The sequence below is a fragment of the Cannabis sativa genome, chromosome 8, assembly GCF_029168945.1.
Source record: "Cannabis sativa cultivar Pink pepper isolate KNU-18-1 chromosome 8, ASM2916894v1, whole genome shotgun sequence".
In the NCBI taxonomy this organism is placed as follows: Eukaryota; Viridiplantae; Streptophyta; class Magnoliopsida; order Rosales; family Cannabaceae; genus Cannabis; species Cannabis sativa.
This window is the reverse complement of record NC_083608.1, coordinates 17,375,670-17,398,554: the sequence shown is the minus strand read 5'-3', so window position 1 is coordinate 17,398,554 and position 22,885 is coordinate 17,375,670. Positions and strand designations below refer to the sequence as shown.

General features: G+C 31.7%; 1 protein-coding gene across 1 annotated transcript; it reads right to left on the bottom strand.

Annotated features, from left to right (window-relative positions):
• Positions 1 to 412: 412 nt before the first annotated feature.
• Positions 413 to 13,944, bottom strand: LOC115701551 (2-oxoglutarate-dependent dioxygenase 19-like). The gene is made up of 3 exons (XM_030629367.2): positions 13,694 to 13,944; positions 1,004 to 1,561; positions 413 to 931 (listed from the first exon to the last, which is right to left on the bottom strand). Exons 1-3 carry the CDS (start codon positions 13,901 to 13,903, stop codon positions 683 to 685), a joined length of 1,017 nt encoding a protein of 338 aa, XP_030485227.1. The 5' UTR covers positions 13,904 to 13,944; the 3' UTR covers positions 413 to 682.
• Between the last annotated feature and the right edge of the window lie 8,941 nt (positions 13,945 to 22,885).

The following is a 22,885-nucleotide window of genomic DNA, read 5'->3' as shown; positions in this document are numbered from 1 at the left end:
GCAAAATTTAGTGACCAATCTTAGTTGGCCTATATTGGCCCACTGTTATTAGTAAAACACGGTCCAATGAGAAATTTTAAGTGACCAATCTCAACGGGTCTATATTGGCCTGTCGTTATTAATAACACAACCCAATGAGGAATTTTAAGGGACCAATTGTGAGCCTATATTGACCCACCAAGATTGGTAAAATTTTAAGTTTAAAAAATATCAATAACGACAGAACATACAATGCCTGCCAAGATTGCTACACTCATAATTTTTTTAGAAAAATTCAGACCTATTTGCGTGCCCGTCGAGATAGGGCTCCTTTTTTTTTGTAGTATTGATTGCACCAAAAACGATAACGTGTTAAAAAAAAGTATCAAATACCATTATTAGTTTCTTTTATCATTTCTCAACAATAGCACAGTTAAAACACAAATTTGATTATTGGTAACAAATCAAATCAACAAAATAGTACATTAACTTTGATAAGAGTGCTTATCCCAAGCCACTCCAAACCATGTACATGTGATTGGTGGGACTTATTTCAATTGGGATGACCCTCATTTCACCTTTGACAATCTTATAACAATCTATTATTCCACACTTTAGTAAACATAACAGCTACACAAAACATCACCCTTCGATATCCTTTCTATCTCTCAAATTCATATGGCTAATTGTTTATTATCATAAATTAATTGTGGCGAAATTGTTGAATATTAGACTGAACGTCAATTAGGTGTTGACCATTGGCTTCTAAGTAGTGCTTATATGTGGTTCCATCATAGTTGGGTGGGAGAGCATCATCCAGGAACTCAGGCATCGGCTTCACAAACGCATCCAACGATGGTCCGTGAAGTGTGGCCACAGATACCCTCTTCACATTGTTGTTGTCTACCACAACTCTATGAACATGACTCTTGTACTTTCCATTACTCAGAATCTGAACAAATTAATTAACAATATTTATATATAGAATAATAAATTAAAACATGTGTATTGTAATAATAAATACCTCAAGATGATCTCCAGTATTGATCAAAATAGCATTGGAAGGCATATAGTTTACGTCGATCCATTTTCCTTGATGGGATAGAATTTGGAGGCCTCCATTGATGTCTTGGATTAAGGAGACGAAAAATCCTGGATCAGTATGATCAGGCACGCCTATTGAACCTTTAGATTTGAAGTTTGGTGGGTAAAGGTTCATGGCAGACACATCAAACCCTGACTCCAACTTAAATGCTTTTTCTATGAATGATTCTTCCATTCCCAAAGTTTTCGATATAGCTTTTCCAAGACCATGTACCACTTCTCTCATTCTTCTGTAATAATCTTCCATAGTCTCACTGAAAGTGGTTTGGTTAGAAGGAGAATGATAGTTGGGATGCGTAACCATCTTGAGATATTCTCGGTTCTCAGCTGCCGATGAGCGCAACTCCCATCGGATCATATCAGTGGAACTCTTCTTTTGGTATTTCATACGATCCTCTATCATCGTTGGATCAAAGTAATCTGATATTGCTTTGAAAACACTTTTGAAAACATATTCAGGAACACCATGATTTACCAGCTGCCCATGCAAATCAATAAAATATATTAATTAAAACAACATCACAATATAATTGTATTTTTAAAAATTTAAATCGAATAAAATACCATTATTAGAATTGAAATACTTTATTGTAATATGTGCTTGTTTCTCTTTTCATATGTCTATGCATGCCCAATAAGTTACATATATATTTGAAGACTAATTTCAAAACTCTAAATTATATAAAAAAGAATAAAATAATCTTGTGAAATTTTCCATATAGTTATATTTAAGTTTTTATTTTTGATAAAAAATATAATTATATTTAAGTTATTACATATATATATTTTTTAATAAATCATGAAATTTTATAAATGTAAATTAACTAAAATAATAGCATGCAATTCAATCGGGACGACACGACCATGATTAGGATTGAAAAAAACGAGCTGAATAATCAGTCGCCTAGCTAATTCTCATATCGTTTGATAAAAAAAATTAAAATAAAATAAGAGGAAAAATATTAAAAGACAGGATTTATATATATCTTTATATATTAAAAGTGCCTATCTAACGGCAATTCTTGATTTAACGATTCTTGGTTTAACGATTCTTTTTTTATTTTGGCTTACACGATTAACTTAACAGACTGTTAACGTTAAACGTTAACAAATAAATAAACCCAATAATTAAACAAAAAAATTAAACAATCTTTTTTAAAATTAAAAAAAAATATCTTACCCACATATCTCTCTAACAAATCCTTCAATTTTTAAAATTTTTTTACACGGCTTGAATGATGATAATTTTGTAAAAGAACTACGTAAAAAAATTAAGAACCCTCCTCATGAAACAAAGAACAAAACAACAAAATTAATTAATTATAAGTAAAAAAAAAAACTCAAATATATATTTCTGTGTATATTAAATAAATAATATATATAATTATCAAGGAAACATGATTAACATAGTTAAATAAATATATTATAATTATTTACATTTTTTAAAAAATCAAAAGTAGCTAAATATAATATTGTATATAAAGGTATAATAAGCTAGAGAAAATACCACTAAATATATATAATTTTTTTATTTGAAATAATAATTAATAAAATAGGATGAAGAGAAGATCGCTCCTTATATAGGACAATGTGCTCTGACAATAGGGGTGTTCGAGGAACGAAATGCAATCATCAGTTGTTAATTCTCATTGCTTTTGGTAAAAATTACACCTTTAATACTTCTTTGTTACTTTTGTTGTGCTATTTTGAGTGACGGTAGCTTTATAATGAGCAGATGAGATTTCAGTTAGCATTGTTAAAATTCATGACTTCTGGTAGGCTGACAGTGGTAGCTTCTTAAGAATACTTGTACACATTAATTTTGATTTTGCTCTGTTTTTGACTCCATATCTAAGATTTTTCCTTGGTAGTGAGAATGTTCCTTCAAGTGTTAGTTATTCTTAATTTTGTAATATTTGAACTGGAACAAATGCAACATATATTATAACCTTATTATTATTGTTTCCAATATGTTTTTACTAACATTTGTAGTTTAATTTAAACTCCCTTATACTGGACATAAAAGTTTAATTTAAATTTATTATTCAAATCTCTCTAAATTAAATATTATTTATTTTTGATTCATTTATTTCCTTCCGAACTCATAATATAATACTTAATATAAAACATAGCATACGTGCATCGCACGTAACAATATACTAGTCTTTTATATTAAATGTGTATCTAACAACAATAATTGGTTTAACATTTTCTTTTAAATTTTTTTTTTTTTTAGAGTTAACAAATAAAACTAACACCGTTAACTCATTAAATGAATTAATATTTTTTTTTCTTTTTTGAAAAAAATGATAGTTTTAAATATCTAAATTTAATTTATTTATTAAAATAAAACTTAGATAATTATTTAAAAGTATCAATAAAATTAGATAATTAGTTTTTTTTTATATAAATCTTAATTTAAATTTGAATTAAATGTGAATTTAATTAATTAATTAATTAAATTTTAAGTATAAGAAATTTATTAGTTACATTGCTTAAAATATCTAAATTGTTTACTTATTTTATTATTTAATAAAATGAGTTAGATATTTTTTTTATATATAAATTTAAAATTAGATTAAATTTTATATATTTAAAAATATAATTAATTGTATTAGATTTAATTTTTAATATTATTATTTAAATTAATGATTAGGTAATAGTAACTTTTTTTTTTTTGAAAGCAAGGGAATAGCAGCTCTAAGCAAACAAGTATTATTGCATGCATGTTACCAACTAGTACTATAATTTTTTTTACTTTTAGTTACAATAAATCTAGTGATTAAAAGTGAAAAAGTTATGACTAATTATAAAATTTTTATTTATATGTTTTGATTAAAAAATTCGTAGTTAAGGTATTAATAAAAAAAATTCTAATTTTTTGTTACTAAATGTGTTTTTAGTCACAATACTTGTTGTGACTAAAAATAAAATAGTGGTAACTTATCAAAATACTATGTTTTAATTAATCGTAAGTAATTTTTTATTATGACTAAAAATTACATTTAACTACAAAAAATTAATGTTGTGATAACTAAAAAAATTATCAATAAAAGTACATGAAGAGTATTACTATATATGTATAGTTAGGGGTGGGCATCCGATCCAATCCAACTTTTTTTTCCTCATCCGATCCAATCCAATTAGTAATTGGATTTGGAAAATCATAATTATACGTATCATAATTATTATTTTTAAAATGAGATTTGAGATTATAATTTTTGAGATTTTTTTTTAAAATTGCAGCAACATTAATTAGTGTATATATAGCTCCTATCAATAATTATCACTTTGTATCATTATGATATATCAAGTTTGACTTAAAATACTTTCAATTTCGATATTAGAAAGTAATTTATATAAATTATATTTTAAGATCATATGCCTTAAAAATCATGTGAAATTTATCGATTGATAAAATCATAAAAATCATTAATTAGGTTTTACTCCACTTATATATTGATCGAAAAGAAAGAAAAAAAAAATAATATAAGCACACTAAATATGACCAGAAAACTAATATAAAATATTTATAATTAAATTTTTTTTATATAAAATATCTATATAATTTTATTTTTAAATATATATAATAATATTATAAAATTAATAAAGAATATTATGTTAAGTAATAGAATATTCTGTTAAAGTTAACATAGGAAATCAAAAAACAAAGTTAACCAAGAATTTTGTTACATAACCACATTTTATATAGAATGCATATCGAAATATGCATCTAAACAAGGGTAAATACCATTTTGGACTTTGTGTTTTGTAAAAGTTACCGATTGGACCCTCTGTTTTGTTAAATGACAAAATTGACCCTATATTTTCAAAAATGATAAAAAAAGACCTTAAGCTTAATTTTTGACAACTTTTTCTTTTATATATAACCAACTTGAAGACAATTCCTAACACGAACAGATACAAAAAATATAAACAGTTTTTTCATAAGATTTTTAGATCGGATTATTATTAAATTTTATTTTGACAAAAAATTAATTCACGGTCCTATTTGTACTATTTTGGAAAATATAGGGTTTATTTTGTCATTTAACAAAACAGATGGTCTAATTTAACATTTGCGAAACACAAGGTCCAAAATGGTATTTTCCCTCTAAACAATAAATTTGATGAAAATTATATAAGGTAAATACTCACTACAAAAAACTGCTACTTTTAGTGACAATATAATTTTTTTGTGACTAAATGCGACTTTTAGTCACAATAAAATGTTACTTGCAATTAAAATATAGTATTTAGTTACAAGTTCTCACTAATTTAGTTTTAGTCACAACAAATATTGTGACTAAAAATACATTTAGTCACAACAAATTGTAATTTTTGTGACTAATACCTTTAGCCACAGATCTTTTATATAGTCACAACATAGGAATAACAATTCATAATTAGTCACAATTTTTTCACATTTAGTCACAAATTTTTTTGTGACTAAAAGAAGGATTTTTTGTAGTGACTATTTTGGACCCTAAGTTTTGTAAAAGTTACCGATTAGACCCTCTATTTTGTTAAATGACAAAATAGACCCTATATTATTCAAAATGGTAAAAATAGGACCTTGAGCTTAATTTTTGACAATTATTTTTAATATAACCAACTTGAAGACAATTCCTAACACAAAAAATATAAACAGTTTTGTCATAATACTTTTAGATTAGATTATTATTAAATTTTATTTTGACAAAAAATCATTTCATGAATTTGTACTATTTTAAAATATACAGGATCGTCTATTTTGTCATGATTTAACAAAATAAAAAATTAAATTAATAACTTTTACAAAATAAGAGTTCAAAATAATATTTACTCAACTACATATAGGAATAATGTTATTAATTACTGCGCTACGACAAACACAAACACATGGTAGTTTTAGAATATAAAAAGCTGACCAGTATTTTATATTTATAGCTAAATCATATACATATATATAGCGTATATATTGTTAGGGTTTATAAAACACTTAAGAAATATATAAATCACAGATCCAAACATATTCCTAAAAGTGCTTTAATATAGAAAACCCTAAATCATAAATCTATAAAGCCTTTGCTAAATTAAAGAAGAAGATGATAAAATATGAGCGGAAGCACTAACCTGAAGCCATTGTTGGAGATTGCAGAGAAGGTTTTGATCTTCCAAGAATACACTATTTTCTAGAGTATTTTCTCTGATGGGGAAGGAGAGAATACAGAAACCCTAGTGTTTCTTGGGGACCACTACCTATTTATAGAGTCATCTTAGAATAACTCTTGGGTATTTATAATTTGGCCCCTCAACAAATTATAAATTAACTTATGGTATCTACACATTAATTCCATGACACTTTAATACCCTTTTGATACCCATAACATAATTGGTCACTTAATTTTGCATCACACTTTATAATAGCATATACATTATACATATGTGCCCACAAAGGATTTTTAATCCAACAATCTCCTACTTGGGCAACATATGTTACCTGATAAATGTATAACCTTATGAGCTCAAAATTTGCTATTATGTAAAGGTATTCACAACAATCTCGTCCATCAACTATACCCATATAGGATCAAAGCGATTTTCGTCATATCAATCATGACTACACCCATCAATGGTCACATATACAAATATAGCCAAATGACATAGATCAATCATGGATGTGTAGCATGGAAATTACATGCAATGTGAACCGAACATGCCTATTTCCAACTGGTCCTCCTTAAACCAAAGTGAGGTCAAACTTAAACATAACAAAACAGAGTGAATAAACTGAAAACTTTATTTCTGATCAGAAAATAACCAAATACATAAATGTCTTAAACAAACATAAAGCAAAGAGAATACAAACTCCCACTAAATCATGATATCCTCAAGTAATACTACACCCATATGAGCAGTGTGCTCATGAAAGACCTTGGGTGGTAATCCTTTTGTGAGCGGATCCGCTATCATGGAGTTTGTCCCAATATGCTCTATGGAAATCTGTCCACTCTGCACTCTTTCTTTCACAACTAGGAACTTTATGTCAATATGCTTTGACTTGGATGAGCTCCTATTGTTATTGGAATACAGCACTGCTGATTTGTTGTCACAGAATATCTTAAGTGGTCTTTCAACATTCTCCAAAATACGCAGCCTAGTGACAAAGTTTCTCAGCCATATTCCCTGATTTGATGCCTCATAACACGCTACGAATTCAGCTGCCATAGTGGAAGAAGCTACAAGTGTCTGTTTGACACTTTTCCAGGATATAGCTCCTCCAGCTAACAAGAAAATGTAGCCTGATGTAGACCTTCTGCTATCTTGGCATCCAGCGAAATCAGAATCAGAATACCCTACGACCTCCAAATGATCTGATTTCCTGTATGTGAGCATGTAATCTTTTGTTCTCTGAAGATACCTCATAACCCTCTTGGCTGCTATCCAATGGTCCATACCAGGATTGCTTAAATATCTGCCTAACATCCCAACAATGTACGAAATATCTGGACGCGTACATACCTGAAGATACATTAGACTCCCTACAACTGATGCATAGGGAATCTTTTTCATTTCCTGAATTTCAAGGCTGCTTTTAGGGCATTGTCTAAGACTGAATTTGTCTCCTTTAGCAACAGGGGTATCACCTGGTCTACAATCTTGCATGCCAAATCTTTTGAGTACTTTATCGATATAGCTCTTTTGTGATAATCCAAGAATACCCCGAGAACAATCTCGACGTATTTGAATTCCTAATACAAAAGAGGCGTCACCAAGATCTTTCATCTCAAATTGCTTAGATAAAAATCTCTTGGTTTCGTGCAATAAGCCTATATCATTAGTGGCAAGCAATATGTCATCGACATATAGAACCAGAAATATGTATTTACTCCCACTGAACTTGTGATATACACAATCATCAATAATATTCATCTCAAAACCAAATGAGATAATTACTTGATGAAACTTGTGATACCATTGACGAGAAGCTTGCTTGAGTCCATAGATGGATTTCTTTAATTTGCAAACCATATTCTTTGGGTCACCAACCACAAAGTTTTCTGGTTGCTCCATATAAATTGTCTCATCAATGTCGCCATGGAGAAACGCTGTTTTAACATCCATCTGATGTAACTCAAGGTCAAAATGAGCAACAAGTGCCAATATTATCCTAAAAGAGTCTTTCGATGAAACCGGAGAGAAAGTCTCTGTATAATCAATGCCTTGTTTCTGAGTATAGCCTTTTGCTACAAGACGTGCCTTAAATCTCACCACATTACCATATTCATCCTTCTTGGTTTTAAGTATCCACTTACAACCAATTGGTTTTACACCTTCTGGTAATGGGACAACTTCCCAAACTTTATTGTCTTGCATAGACTTATTCTCTTCATCCATGGCATCAATCCACTTTTGAGAGTTAGAACTTTTCATGGCCTGATGCAAGTTGATTGGATCATCTTCCATCATTCCAATTTCATCCTCATGTTCTTGAAGAAATACAAAATAATCATCTGAAATAGCATTTCTTCTCTCTCTTGTGGACCTCCTTAATGGCTCTTGTTCTTGAGGGTGTTGAATTTGTTCTTCTGGAACAATAGCCTCATTTTGATTTGGGAGTTGTTCAACATTGTTTGTTGAGGTTCCGAATTCATTTCTTGATCAATGACAGGTGTGGAAGCCTGAACATTGTCTAAAATGATAGTGGGAACTGAGTTTGAATTCAATTCCTCCTCAAAAACAATGTCTCTAACCTTATTTCTCCCCCCAAATTCAACATCCTCAAAAAATGTTGCAGTTCCCGTCTCAAATATATTTCTAACAGTGGGATCATAAAACTTATAGCCCCTAGATCGCTCAGAATAACCAATAAAGTAGTTGCTAACTGTTTTGGAGTCCAATTTATTTTCATGTGGCCTATAAGGCCTTGCCTCAGCTGGACATCCCCAAATGTGGAAATGCTTTAGACTAGGCTTTCGACCTGTCCAAAGCTCATAAGGTGTTTTTGCAACTGCTTTACTTGGTACTCTATTCAGAATGTAAGTTGTTGTCTTTAATGCTTCTCCCCAGAGGGACTCAGGTAAGGTAGAATGAGCGATCATGCTCCTTACCATATCCTTAAGAGTCCTATTTCGTCTCTCAGCAACACCATTCATGCTAGGTGATCCTGGCATGGTGTACTGTGGGACAATACCACATTCCTCTAGGAATTTAGCAAATGGTCCTGGACGTTGTTCACCTGAGCCATCATATCTACCGTAGTACTCACCACCACGATCAGATTTGACGTTCTTAATCCTTTTGTTGAGTTGATTCTCAACTTCAGCTTTGTAAGCTTTGAACACGTCCACAGACTGAGATTTTTCATGAATGAGATATAGGTACCCATAACGTGAGTAATCGTCTATGAATGATATAAAATATTGTTGACCATTCCAAGATGCCGTAGGGAATGGCCCACAAATATCTGTGTGAATCAATTCTAAGACTTCTGAAGCTCTATTGGCACCTAATCTCTTAGTTTTGGTCTGTTTTCCCTTGATACAATCTACACAGACATTGAAATCTGTGAAGTCAAGAGACTCTAAAATGTCATCAGACACAAGACGCTCAATTCTACCTCTTGAGATATGACCTAAGCGTTTATGCCATAATGACGCTAAATTTTCTTTATTTAATTTGCGTTTAGTACCTCGTGATTCCACATGCAAGGTTTCATTATAGGATGCAATTGTTTCTAACAAATAAAGATTGTCATAAGTATTCAAATAACCAGTTCCAATAATATTTGAATTTAAAGACAAAGTAAACTGATTGTTTCCAAATGAACAACAATATCCAAATTTGTCCAACAAAGAAACAGAAACTAAATTCCGCCTAAAAGACGGCACAACAAAAGTGTCTTTCAAATCCAAATAAGAACCAGTTCCTAATAACAATCTGAAATGCCCAATTGCTTCCACTTCCACCGATTGACCATCGCCCACAAAGATGTATCTTTCACCATCACTTGGCTTTCGGTAGCTCAGGCAACCCTGCATAGAAACACTTATGTGAGTAGTAGCACCAGAATCTATCCACCAAGTGTTTCTAGGTACTGAAACTAAATTAACCTCAGAACAGACCAAAGCAAGATTAATACCTTTCTTTACACGCCATGCGTGATATTTGGCACAATCTTTCTTCACATGTCCAGGTTGGTCACAAAAGAAACAACCCTTAGAATCCTGTTGTTGTTTCTTTTGAACTGGACCCTTAGCAGCTTCATTCTCAAATTTCCTTTTCTTGCCCTTATCCTTAGGAGTAGTGGCCAAATGAGCACTTTCGGTTTTGTCCTTTTTCAACCTTTCTTCCTCTTGCACACAATGGGAAATAAGCTCGTTGAGAGTCCATTTCTCCTTTTGACAGTTGTAACTAATTTTAAATTGGTTAAACTGTGGAGGAAGCGTTAACAAAACCATGAGTACAAGTACATCATCTGAAAGCTCAATCTTAAGTGTCCTTAATCTTGAGACAATATGATGCATTTCCATAATGTACTCCCTTACATTTCCTTGACCCTTATACTTCATGTTCATTAAAGAATCAAGAAGTGTTGTCATTTCAACCTTATCGTTTTTAGCAAAACGTTCCTCAATTTGTTCAAGGAAATTCTTAGCCATAGTAACCCCTTCGGATTACGTGCCCAAAAGGCTTCTGGAATGCTGTGTTTCATAATCATTAGACTCATGCGATTTGAACGATCCCACCTCTCAAATTCCCTTTTATCATCATGGGAACTTTCCTTAGTGAGAGGTGCAGGTTGTTCATTCCTTAGTGCATGGTCCAAATCCATACATCCCAGAACTATAAGTAGGTTCCTTTTCCAATCCTTGAAATTGGTCCCATTAAGCATAGGAATAGAATTAATGTTAGCAGATATTGAAGCAGCAGAAGATGAACTAGCTGAATATAGAACAAATAAAACAAGCTCACATTAATATGCATAATTAAACAATAAATTCAAATTTGGTTAATCCCATCTCAAGATACCAAACACACATTAATATCAAGTCTTTGGACAATAATATTAACTGTAAGCGGCACTCTTGGTGTAGCAATCAAATATTGACAATAAAACTGTGTCAAACAATAGATTAATCTTTGGACTAACATATTGCTCACACAAAATACCTTATAATTGTCACACATTTATCGCCACAGGTATGTTTGAAATCTAGCAAAATATTCACTTACTTTTGGGCTAGTCAATATAAGCATCAATTACAAACACACAACCAACCTAATATTTAAATAAATTAATCTACACAAAAGAGGTCACTTTGGCGACGTATTGTTTTAATTAATTTATTCAAAATATTAGTCCTAAACCAACACCAAAATTTGAATTAAATTGTTTGCACCAAAATACATATTTACCAAACTATACTGTAACATATATATATATAGCACAGAAATAATATATATATATATATATATCTTTATATATTAAAAGTGCCTATCTAACGGCATTTCTTGGTTTAACATTCTTGGTTTAACAGAATATACTTAAAAATAAAAGAATATTCTGTTAAATTTAACGATTAGGTTTGATCTCCCGTTAAAAAATAAACCCAATAATTAAACCCAAAAAATTAAACAATCTTTTAAATAAACAATCTTTTAAATATTAATAATCTCTTTTTAAATTAAAAAAATCATCTTATCCACATATCTCTCTAACAAACCTATCTTGGGAGAATATTAATAATTTTTTTATTTATTTTTTAAAAAAGAAAAATATATATAAAATATTTAGAAAAGATAATATAAAAGAAGATTGATTGTGTTGGCTTAGAGATTTTTGGGCTTGGGCTTAAAAAAACAATAAAAAAAAAAGATAAAATGGGTTGTAATTAGTATTTACCTTATATGTTTGTGCTTATTTTTAGTTTTATTTTTAATTTTACCACCAAGAGGAGAAGGTTGAAAAATATTAGAATATGAAAATATTATTAGTGTTTATTAGTAATTTGCAAAGAATGTGAAAGTCTATAAATATATAGTTGTGTAGCTATTATTAGATATGAAATGAGATAATAGAACTTTTTTCAATTAGAAGATTAATGTACATTTTACTATTAATAACATACATTATTATAACACAACTATATTTTACTTACTAAATATACTGACACATATTTTATTTTTATAAAACAAATCGTTCAAATAATTATACTATTTTAATTATTAATTCAAATAAAAAACTAAAATATTAAATAAAACTAACACTACGTGGCGTGACATATATATATATATAAATATGCCTAAAATCTTATATCATAATAGTAGTGCCATTTTGTTTATCGATAAAACAATACAGCAGTACATCAAAACAAAAAAGAAATCACCAATATATATAAAAATCCATAAATGAAAAGCTTGAATTGTATTCAAAAAATCTTAGACACCACATTTCATTAAAATAAAGAAAAATAAAAAAAAAAAACAAGCCCATTACATATATACTGTACGAATCAATTAAAATCTCAAAACTTATACTGTTAACTTGTACAGTACGAATTGAAGCCATGCCACGCGATGTGATAAAAAAAAATTGGCATCTTTGAATCCATCGACAATTATATATATATAATTTATCTCCTTTACTCGTACAGTAAAGAAAAACAAAACAAATAATTATACTGAATTGTGATAATCTTATAGCAATATATATATATAATTGTATTCACAAAAAATTACGGCAGCAGAGAAAATAAGAACCCTAATTTTTAAAATCTCCAAATTTCATAAATAAAATCATCAAATCTTCAATTAATTCAACAAAGGTGGCTCTGGTACCACTTGTTAGGGTTTATAAAACACTTAAGAAATATATAAATCACAGATCCAAATATATTCCTAAAAGTGCTTTAATATAGAAAACCCTAAATCATAAATCTATAAAGCCTTTGCTAAATTAAAGAAGAAGATGATAAAATATTAGCGGAAGCTGAAGCCATTGTTGGAGATTGCAGAGAAGGTTTTGATCTTCCAAGAATACACTATTTTCTAGAGTATTTTCTCTGATGGGGAAGGAGAGAATACAGAAACCCTAGTGTTTCTTGGGGACCACTACCTATAAATAGAGTCATCTTAGAATAACTCTTGGGTATTTATAATTTGGCCCCTCAACAAATTATAAATTAACTTATGGTATCTACACATTAATTCCATGACACTTTAATACCCTTTTGATACCCATAACATAATTAGTCACTTAATTTTATATCACACTTTATAATAGCATATACATTATTCATATGTGCCCAGAAATGATTTTTAATCCAACATATATAATATCTTTAATTCAAAAGTATATATGTTACATGCAATTTCTCAAATGAAATTATATGTCTATGTTAAATTGATCACCTATAAATTTATATATATATATGCATGTATCTATATTTATACATTTCATATATATATATATATATGTTTATTATATATATATGGGTGTACTAGTTATGACGTTCCACCACATAATATCACAAATATATCATAATTGCATATATAATGATGAAAATAATTAAATGAGAATAATAATGAAAATTATTAAAGAAGGTAATGCATATAATATACGTACGTAAAAGAAACCATAGTTGTGGCAGGCAGTAGAAAGGTAATCTAGGGCTTTGGCTTGTATATTAGGATCGCTGGAGAAGAGAACAGAGTAGTCAATGGTAGGAATTTCATCAGCATTAATATTATCATTATTATTAGTAGTAGTATAACAAATGTTGGGTGTAAAACATTGGGAAGAAAGAGAATCATCACTTGGTACAGTAGTACCCATTTTTAGAATTTAGAGAGAGAGAGAGAGAGAGAGAGAGAGAGAGAGAGAGAGAGAGAGAGAGAGAGAGAGATATATATATAAAGCTAAGGTAAGGTATACTTTTTGCATGCATGGATGGGATATAGCCTCTTTTTCCCGTTAATTTATAGAGGCCAGCTAGTGACCCGGAACCCCTTAATTAATATTATATTATTTCACTACTACTACTGCTTAAAAAAAATGTATATATTATTCACTATTCATGATATAATGAATAATAATTACAATTTTTTCCTTTTTTGGTTTTTTCCAATTGGTCAACAATTATAGCTAGTAAAATAAGATAAAGAAGACAGAAAAGAGGTGGGTATTGTGGGACCTACGTGACACATTTTTAATTAATGTATTAACTAATCTCAGTTTTTTCAATTAAAAATATAAAGAGGCAATAGTGCCTATTTTAAAATCATTTTTTGAATCGTGCCTACATATATACAACAGCTTCTCTCTTTCTGGAGTTTTCTAGCGAAGCATGCCATCCCTTCAACTGTTCACAGATTGTTCTGGTCCCAATCAAAGAGATTTTCGTCCACCCAAATAGTTCATGTGGTGGTTTAGTATTCTCTTTTCTCACGTACCGTCATATTTTCCCCCATCTTTTCATAAATGTGAGTAATAATTGCTTTCAGGATTTTTCTTCTTCTCTCTTCGCACGATCATTTAGGTGTTAATAGTTTCACTGGCTAGCACTTAACTTTTAAAATTTAAATTTTCACAATAAAAACTCTAAAATCGTGTTCCTTTAACAATTTCATATTTTTGTGTTAAATATGAAATATACCATTTTGAACTGATTACGTATGCATTCACGTAGACACAGTATATATATTGCACAATTTTATTAATTAACGTAAAAAATTATTTAAAAAAATTAAAATAAATTTAATTTAAAATTAAATAAATTGTAAATAAAAAAAATAATTTTCCTTTCTTTTCTTTTTCTTTTTCTTTCTTCTCCTTTTTCTTTCTCATCTGTTCATCTCTCTCTCTCTCTCTCTCTCTCTCTCTCTCTCTCTCTCTCTCTCTCTCTCTCTCTCTCTCTCTCTCTCTTAGTCTCGATATAGGGTTTTCAAAACCCTTGGGTAGCCACCACAAGCCACTCTCCGAGAGTTCTCCGACCACCCCAAGGCTCTCGTGATCTCTTCACTCTCTTGATCTCGATCTCCTCTCTCTCTCTCTCCCTCTTATTTTTGATTTAGGGTTTTCAAAATCCTTAGGCAGCCACCACAGGCCACCTCACAAGCTCTCGTGATCTCTTCTCTCTCTTTCAGTCTTGATCTAGAGTTTTCAAAATCACTGGGCAACCACCATAGGCCACCTCGACGGTTCTTTGACAACCCCCAGGCCACCTCGACGGTTCTCTCCCTCTCGGTGCTCTCATAAGTCCTCTCCTCGTCATTTCTCTTATCATATACAGTAAAATATTGTTTCATTTTTCTAGATCTAGGTCGAGAGGGAGCTGATTTACAGATTTTCACCATCCTATTTTTATTTAAGAAATTGCATTTTAATGTTTTGTGATTTACCTTTTTTTTATCTGTTTCAGGTGAGCTTTGATGGTGCTAGTGGTTTTGGTTAGGTGATGGTGGTGTCTAGGGGAGAGAAAGCTGTAAATGGAAAAAAACGGAAAAGAAAGAAAAAAAAAGAAATTATTTTTTTATTTACAATTTTTTTAATTTTAAATTAATTTTATTTAATTTTTTAAATTATTTTTTACGTGAACCAATAAAATTGTGTCATGTGTACATTGTGTTCACGTAAATGCACGTGGGCATTTCAATATAGCACTTAACACGTAAAATAAACAAAAATGCTAAATTGCTAACACAACACGAGTATTAGAGATTTTACTGCTAAAATTTGAGTTTTGAGAATTAAATACAAATAAAGTGAAACTAAGGTTTTGCCGCAATTAACCCTTTTAAAATCATTTTACTAACTCTTTCTTCTTTCTTTTGTCTCTTAATACAATATGATCCACATTTTCTTACTATATGAACAACCTATTCGAGTTGACTTGAGGAGAGTGGTGTTTGGCACCATAAGATGTCCCTTTGTATATTTTGCTATTGTTGGGTACCATATGATGCCTAATACTATATCAATGTAGCATATTATAATAAATTAATAATTTTTTATATTATTTATTAAATTAAATTATGTGGAATTTAATATTTATTTTCACAGATAAAAATATATCATCTCTTGTGGTATTTGAAACCATAAGATACCTTTCTCGCTGTGAGGGTGCAGTGGAACACTGGAACTTATTAGATGTTGATAATTAAGTAGGGACAACGTACCCCATATTGATTTTGTATTTTCTTAAAAAAAAAAAAGGATTTTTATTTAAGCTTTGTATTATACTCTTACTTTAATATGTATATTTTTTTTTTTGAAAGATACTTTAATATGTATATTCACATTTAGATTTTTCTGTATATTATTTTTTGAGAGAATAATATTATTTTTAAGTTTTGTCTACATAGTATATGCAGACTTTTCGGGTTAGCCATTGGGTGGTAAATTAATACTAAAAGTTATTTAATAATGTACTTCGTTAGATTTTTTTTTTTTTCAAATGAGTACACTAAAAAATGTTTAAAATCCTTTTCAAAAAAAGAAAATGTTTAAAATCCTTTTCAAAAAAAGAAAATGTTTAAAATCCTTGTCAAAAGAAAAATGTTTAAAATATTTCCATTCCAAAATGTTGGCTGTTAGATTGTTTTTCCGTTATTTTATTGTATCCAAATTAAAAAGAGATACAACATTTCATTTCATCATACTATAGCTTAAACTAAAGTATTGTTCGGTAATTATTAAAAAATTAATTTTTTAATTAATTAATCAAAAATTATGAAGAAACGATAAGGTTTTATTATTCAGTAAAATTTAAAAAAAAGAACAAAAAATAAAATAGTTCCCGAACAGGCATTAAGTTAATCTATACAAGAATGGAGTGCAACTGTCTAATATTATTTAGATATACTCATAAGAATCTAAACACATGGGGACCTAATCAAATGTCTTTTTTGTTTTTTTCTTGTGCTAATAATTTTTTCAAATATATATGATTATGGAAGCAGAGAAATTGATGGATATATAATAGAGGGTGTTTCCACAATAATTTCTGCTAATAATTAAAAGACCTAATCAAGTGTAAATTCCACACGCATACGCATATGTCTCCTGCTAAATTGGCATTTAGTTACAACCCCAAGTGGCGGGGCCAATAAGAAAATTTGAATCCATTGAGCATTTTAATTAATTAAAACATGTACAATCTAAATAATATGCTGTTTCTTTTTATAATAATAATAATAATAATAATAATAATAATAATAATAATAATAATAATATGATGTTTCATGCTTGATCAATACAAATTTACTCGGGGAAGGAATGATCTTTTGTTATCTCCTTTGAATGATAGGGGGCGGAACCGTGAGTATTGGATTGCACCTGTGTTAAATAATGAAAAACCGTGTTTTTGCAAATGTCAGTTGTATATAAGAAAATATAAAAATTGTAAGCGTTTGCAGCAGCAGAAAGTAATTCTGCTACAGTAAAACTGAACAGGCAGAATATAAAATATTTCCAGAAAAATAAATAACTTGACACAAGAGATTTATACGTGTATCAGTGTTCTCACGAACACTCCTAGTCCACGGGGCCACGCCCAGAGAATGAAATCAATTAATAAAGTATAAAAATTACAAAGACAATTGACTTAAACAAGTTTAGACTCCCTCTAAAGTATTGCCGCAATCCTTTGTAATCCACTTTATGAATCTGACTTCTTGAAACACCTTCAAGCCCGAACTCCCTTCGTCTTTGAAGTGTGAGTGCTTACTTCCTCCCGAAGTAAGGCTTTAGCAAGTCTTCTCCCGAAGACCAAGTGCTTACTTCCTCCCGAAGTAAGGCTTTATCAAGTCTTCTCCCGAAGACCAATCTCTTGTTCAGTCAAGTAGTTCTTCACAACCTCTAGGATAGAGTAAGAACAGAAATAGAACAACTAGAACCTAGGTGAACAACTAGGCTCTCACAAAACAAAGAAACACTCTCTTCTCACAAAAGATAAATGCAAAAAATGAACAATGGAAGAGGTAATCCGAATGGTTGCTCACTAGGATTTATTTATAGATCATAGAAACCAAAGAGGCAACCACAATTTCGAATTAGCAGCTGTACAAAAACTTTCCAAAAGAAACACGATCTGCTACATCAGATTCGGTTGCTGACGAAGCAGATACGCCGAAACGGAAACTTACTAAAATCGGGTCCGATCTTCTTTCAATGCTTGATTCCTGCCAAAAACAGATTAGATATTCTGATTGTATCAAGATACAATCGAAATCAATAAGGAAAAGGCAATAAACAAGGTTTCCCTAAAAAAGACAACTTTCCAAAAGAGAATTCCTTCTCTTTTGAGAAGTTTTCAACAAAGGAAAGTTCAGCTGAAAGTGCAACTTTCCAAACAAGGAAAATGGCAACTAAAACCGAATAAAAGAGGTAAGATTTCGAAAATGAATGCATAGCAATCTTACCATAAAAAGGAAAAATTATTTTGTCACCTAACTTGCCAAAAAAAGACTTTACAATCTCCCCCTTTGGCACTTTAGATGAACAAAATAATTTTTACCATAAAGTACCTGCAATGCAAAGTTAGCAAGAGCAAACGATACTACTCCCCCTGAGTAACACAATCGAATATCACAATAAAAACAAAGAACATGCTAACTTTAAACATTAAGTTCACAAGTACTAACAAACCACAACTCCCCCTGAAAAAAAGGGTCCAGAGTTGGGCAACAAAAACCAAAAAATAAATATCTCTCCCCCTTTTTGTTTATCGGAGTGCCAAAGTAAACAAAGAACAAAAATAGACCAAAGTTTAATTAAAAAGAAACAAACTATAACACTTTAATTTTTGTAGAGTTTAATCAAGGTGGACAGTTGCCTGGACATGTCATGCTGGACATCAGCCATTGCTTCAAGACGAGTGTACACATTCTGAAGTTCAGACTTGACTTCCGGGAGCTGCAGCGGCGAGCACGAACTTGCACCACGGCGAAGCGACGGCGGCACGGCCTTTGGCCGTTTTTGGAACACACCATCAAAATATTCAGAAGGTTGGAATGTAGGGCCAGTGATGGGAGGCTCAAGAGTTTCATGTGCTTGGGCCACATTCTTCTGAGAGGATAAAACCTTATAGATGAGATTTGGAAATACAAGTTTGAAGGTTGGCTTTTTACCTCTTCGAAAGGAGACAATCTGGTTGAGAATATGAGAGGCTAGATCAATGGAAGTTCCAGAGGTGATGCGGTATAGGAGTGTAGCCACTTCTTGAGACACCACGGTCTTGTTCGAATTTGGAACCCAATTGCTTAGTGCAAACCGCATAAGGGAAGCATGAGCAAAAGTGAGGTGAGTAATTCGAAGACTCTCCCCTGGTTTCAATTCTGAACGAGCACCAGTGAGTTCAGAGTGCATCAAGTCACGATCCATGGACATCACAGCATTGGATACATTCTCGAGCAATTGCGAGCACGAGCAATGTCCTTTTCAGAAAATGAGAACCAGTGACCCCTAACATACACTCTTCTATACAGTCTAGAGTTCTCATCAAGGAAATCATCAGTAAGATTAGCATAAAACTCTTTAATAATGTTAGCAATGAATCCAATAAAACCAGTAAGAGTGTGTTCACATTGATGAAATTGAATGAACTTTACAATACCATAAACACGATGGGCATGCAAATCATAATTCCTCTAACTTTCAAACTTACGAGTTGCATAAAGATTCCAGTCATGCTCATTGTCTCGATAGTAAAAAGTTGGACAACCAGAGATAGAGGAAGGGATATTACCAGATGGAGGATCTTCCATGGGCTGCTTGCCTTTGGCGACGGCGAGGCCTTTCTTTGCGAAGCGGTTTTGAACGAGGAGGCTGCGGCTCGAGTTACGTGTCTTCATTGTCCTTCTCGGTATGCAGATGCGGATTTGTACGAAGAGACTTCCATTGGATCCTCTTCTTCGAACCGGAACTCGAGGAAGCCGAGGGAGGATTAGTCTTGAGTTTCTTCTTGGGCTGGAGGAGCGATCTTCTCTCGAGATTGAGAGGCTTGAAGTTCTTTCTCGGCGAGGCTTGCTGGGCTCGAGTTCGAGTGGAAGGGCCTGTTGGAGTGGTGCCGGCCATTGATGCGACGGAGGAGGAACAGCCAATGGAGGAGGAGATTCCTTCGAGGATTCAGAAGAGGAAGTCCAGGTGCGATAGGGCCTTACCGATTTGCGAGCTACTTGCTTGGGTGGACGTTTTGGCTTCACGGCTTGAGATTCACGCTGGGGAAGCGATGAATCTCCAGGCTTTGCAACAGCAGGAGGAGGAACTGAGGCAGCAGGGGGAGCACTAGAAGGAGTTGGAACGGTTTCTTCTAATTTTTTAGAGTGCCCTAGATTCTTGGTTCTCACCATTTTGAAATTGAAAGAGAAGATGAATAGTGTCTGACAGAGAAACAAGAAAGAGGGTTCGGGTAGGTGGTGAAATAAGTGACAAAATTTGGTTTATATAACCTTGGAATCAAAACAAGAAAGAGGAAACCAATTTTGAAAATTCAAATGGTAACCGCCAGCCCATGAACCAAAAAAGGAAACCGCCCACTTCTCAACTCCTTTCCCCTTTTTTTTAACAAAAATAAAAGGAAACTAGAAATGCCAACAAATTTTTCCAAAAATAAATCAATCTGTCAAGAATAAAGACACATTACCATATAAAGATTAATCTTTACTTGGAAAAATATCATAATAAATCAAAGAAAGAATGAATGTTGATACTTGCCATTTATGCACAAGATTTTCCTTAACCCATGAAGCAAGTCACACGCCTCCCTCATTTTATTATTATTTTTTTTATTTTATTTTTTTTTTTAAAATAAAAACCAAAAATAAAGACAAAGTGTACAATAACTATATGTGATTCGAATTAAGCAAGTAAATCAAATATCATTGACAATTGACAAAATAAAATACATGTTATGCTTTTAAGGAAAATAACTAATTAGTATCTCATGGAATAATCATACTTAATTGATGTTGATGAAAAAGATATGCATGAAACTGAAAGTTGTGAACCAGGATTTATCAATTTAATTTTAATAGAGGAGACTTACAAATTTGAACACACTTGTCAGGCATAAGTGTGTGCAGTGTAAATAGGATCATTGTCCTTGACAAGATTTTTCATTTTCGCATTTTTCATATTGATCCCGCAACTGGATGCTTTCACACCATACTGAAGGTAGCCCTTTTCTATGGTAGTGCATCCTCATCATAGTTGCTAATTACAATGTTCCAGCTTACTCATCAGATGGCTTTCACACTTCAGTATGGGTAGCTCTATTCCAGCAAGGGGCCTGACAAGCATGAAACAAAAATTGCTCAACTCTGTATAAGAACATTATTTAATCCCAGACACAAATAAAGAGTAACATGAATCTTTTAACACAACATCACAAAGTATGATCAGACTGAGATCCTAACTAATTATATTCCAAAAGCATAAACATGATTTGTCAAAAACAATGATAGAAGATTAAGAGCTAGAGAAGAATCACACAACACTATTGTACACGAATGATGAACGGATAAAATTAAACAATGCAAACTCCCAAAGACTTTCTGAGGGAGTCAAAGCGACTTGCATCTAGGGCCTTTGTGAAAGTATCAGCTAATTGTTTTTCAGTATCAACATATTCTAATTGCAATGATTTATTTTCAACAAGTTCCCTAATAAAGTGGTGTCTTATATCAATGTGCTTTGTTCTAGAGTGTTGAACAGGATTTTCGGAAATATTTATGGCACTAGTATTGTCACAAAAGATAGTCAAAACACCCAAATCAAACCCATAATCAATCAACATTTGTTTCAACCACAATAGTTGAGTGCAACAAGCCACAGCCTATGTACTCAGCTTCGGCAGTGGATAAGGAGATGGAATTCTGTTTCTTGCTATGCCAAGATACTAGATTATTCCCAAGAAAGAAGCACCCTCCACTTGTGCTCTTTCGATCATCAGCATTTCCTGCCCAATCTGCATCACTAAAACAAGCAAGATTTGAATTGGTATCTTTCGAGTACCAAATTCCATAATCAGGAGTGCTATTAACATATCTAATAATCCTTTTTACAACTGATACATGAGATTCCATAGGATTACTTTGATATCTAGCACACACTCCCACACTGTAACATATATCAGGACGACTAGCAGTTAAATACAAGAGACTTCCAATCATGCTACGATAGAGTGTAGTGTCTACCTTTACTCCATTCTCATCTTTTGTTAATTTCAGAGTGGTGCTCATAGGAGTACTTACCTGCTTAGCCGATTCAAGGCCAAATTTCTTGACAAGGTTCTTAGCATACTTGCTTTGAGATACAAATGTACCTCCTTCCATTTGTCTCACTTGAAGACCCAGAAAGAAATTAAGCTCACCAACCATGCTCATTTCAAATTCACTTTTCATTTGATCAACAAATACCTGCACTTCATGGTTAGATGTAGAACCAAAAACTATATCATCAACATAAATTTGAGCAATGATAAAATCAGATTTTATATGTTTGATGAAAAGAGTTTTATCCACACTACCTCTGTGATAGCCATGAGAAAGTAAAAATTGAGTCAACCTTTCATACCAAGCTCGAGGAGCTTATTTCAGACCATACAAAGCTTTTTCAAGTTTGTATACATGGTCTGGAAATTGAGGATCTTCGAATCCTTTTGGTTGCTCAACATAAACTTCCTCATTCAAAATACCATTTAGGAAGGCAGATTTCACATCCATTTGAAACAATTTAATATTGAGAATACAAGCAATACATAAAAGTAAACGTATTGATTCTAATCTTGCAATAGGAGCAAAAGTTTCATCAAAATCA

Coding starts and splice junctions, on each gene's coding strand:
- LOC115701551 (XM_030629367.2), bottom strand. CDS start 13,903: ATGGGTACTACTGTACCAAGTGATGATTCTCTTTCTTCCCAATGTTTT. Junction 1,562..13,693: donor ACAACTATGGTTTCTTTTAC/GTACGTATATTA, acceptor TTGCATGGGCAG/CTGGTAAATCATGGTGTTCC. Junction 932..1,003: donor ATACTGGAGATCATCTTGAG/GTATTTATTATT, acceptor TAATTTGTTCAG/ATTCTGAGTAATGGAAAGTA.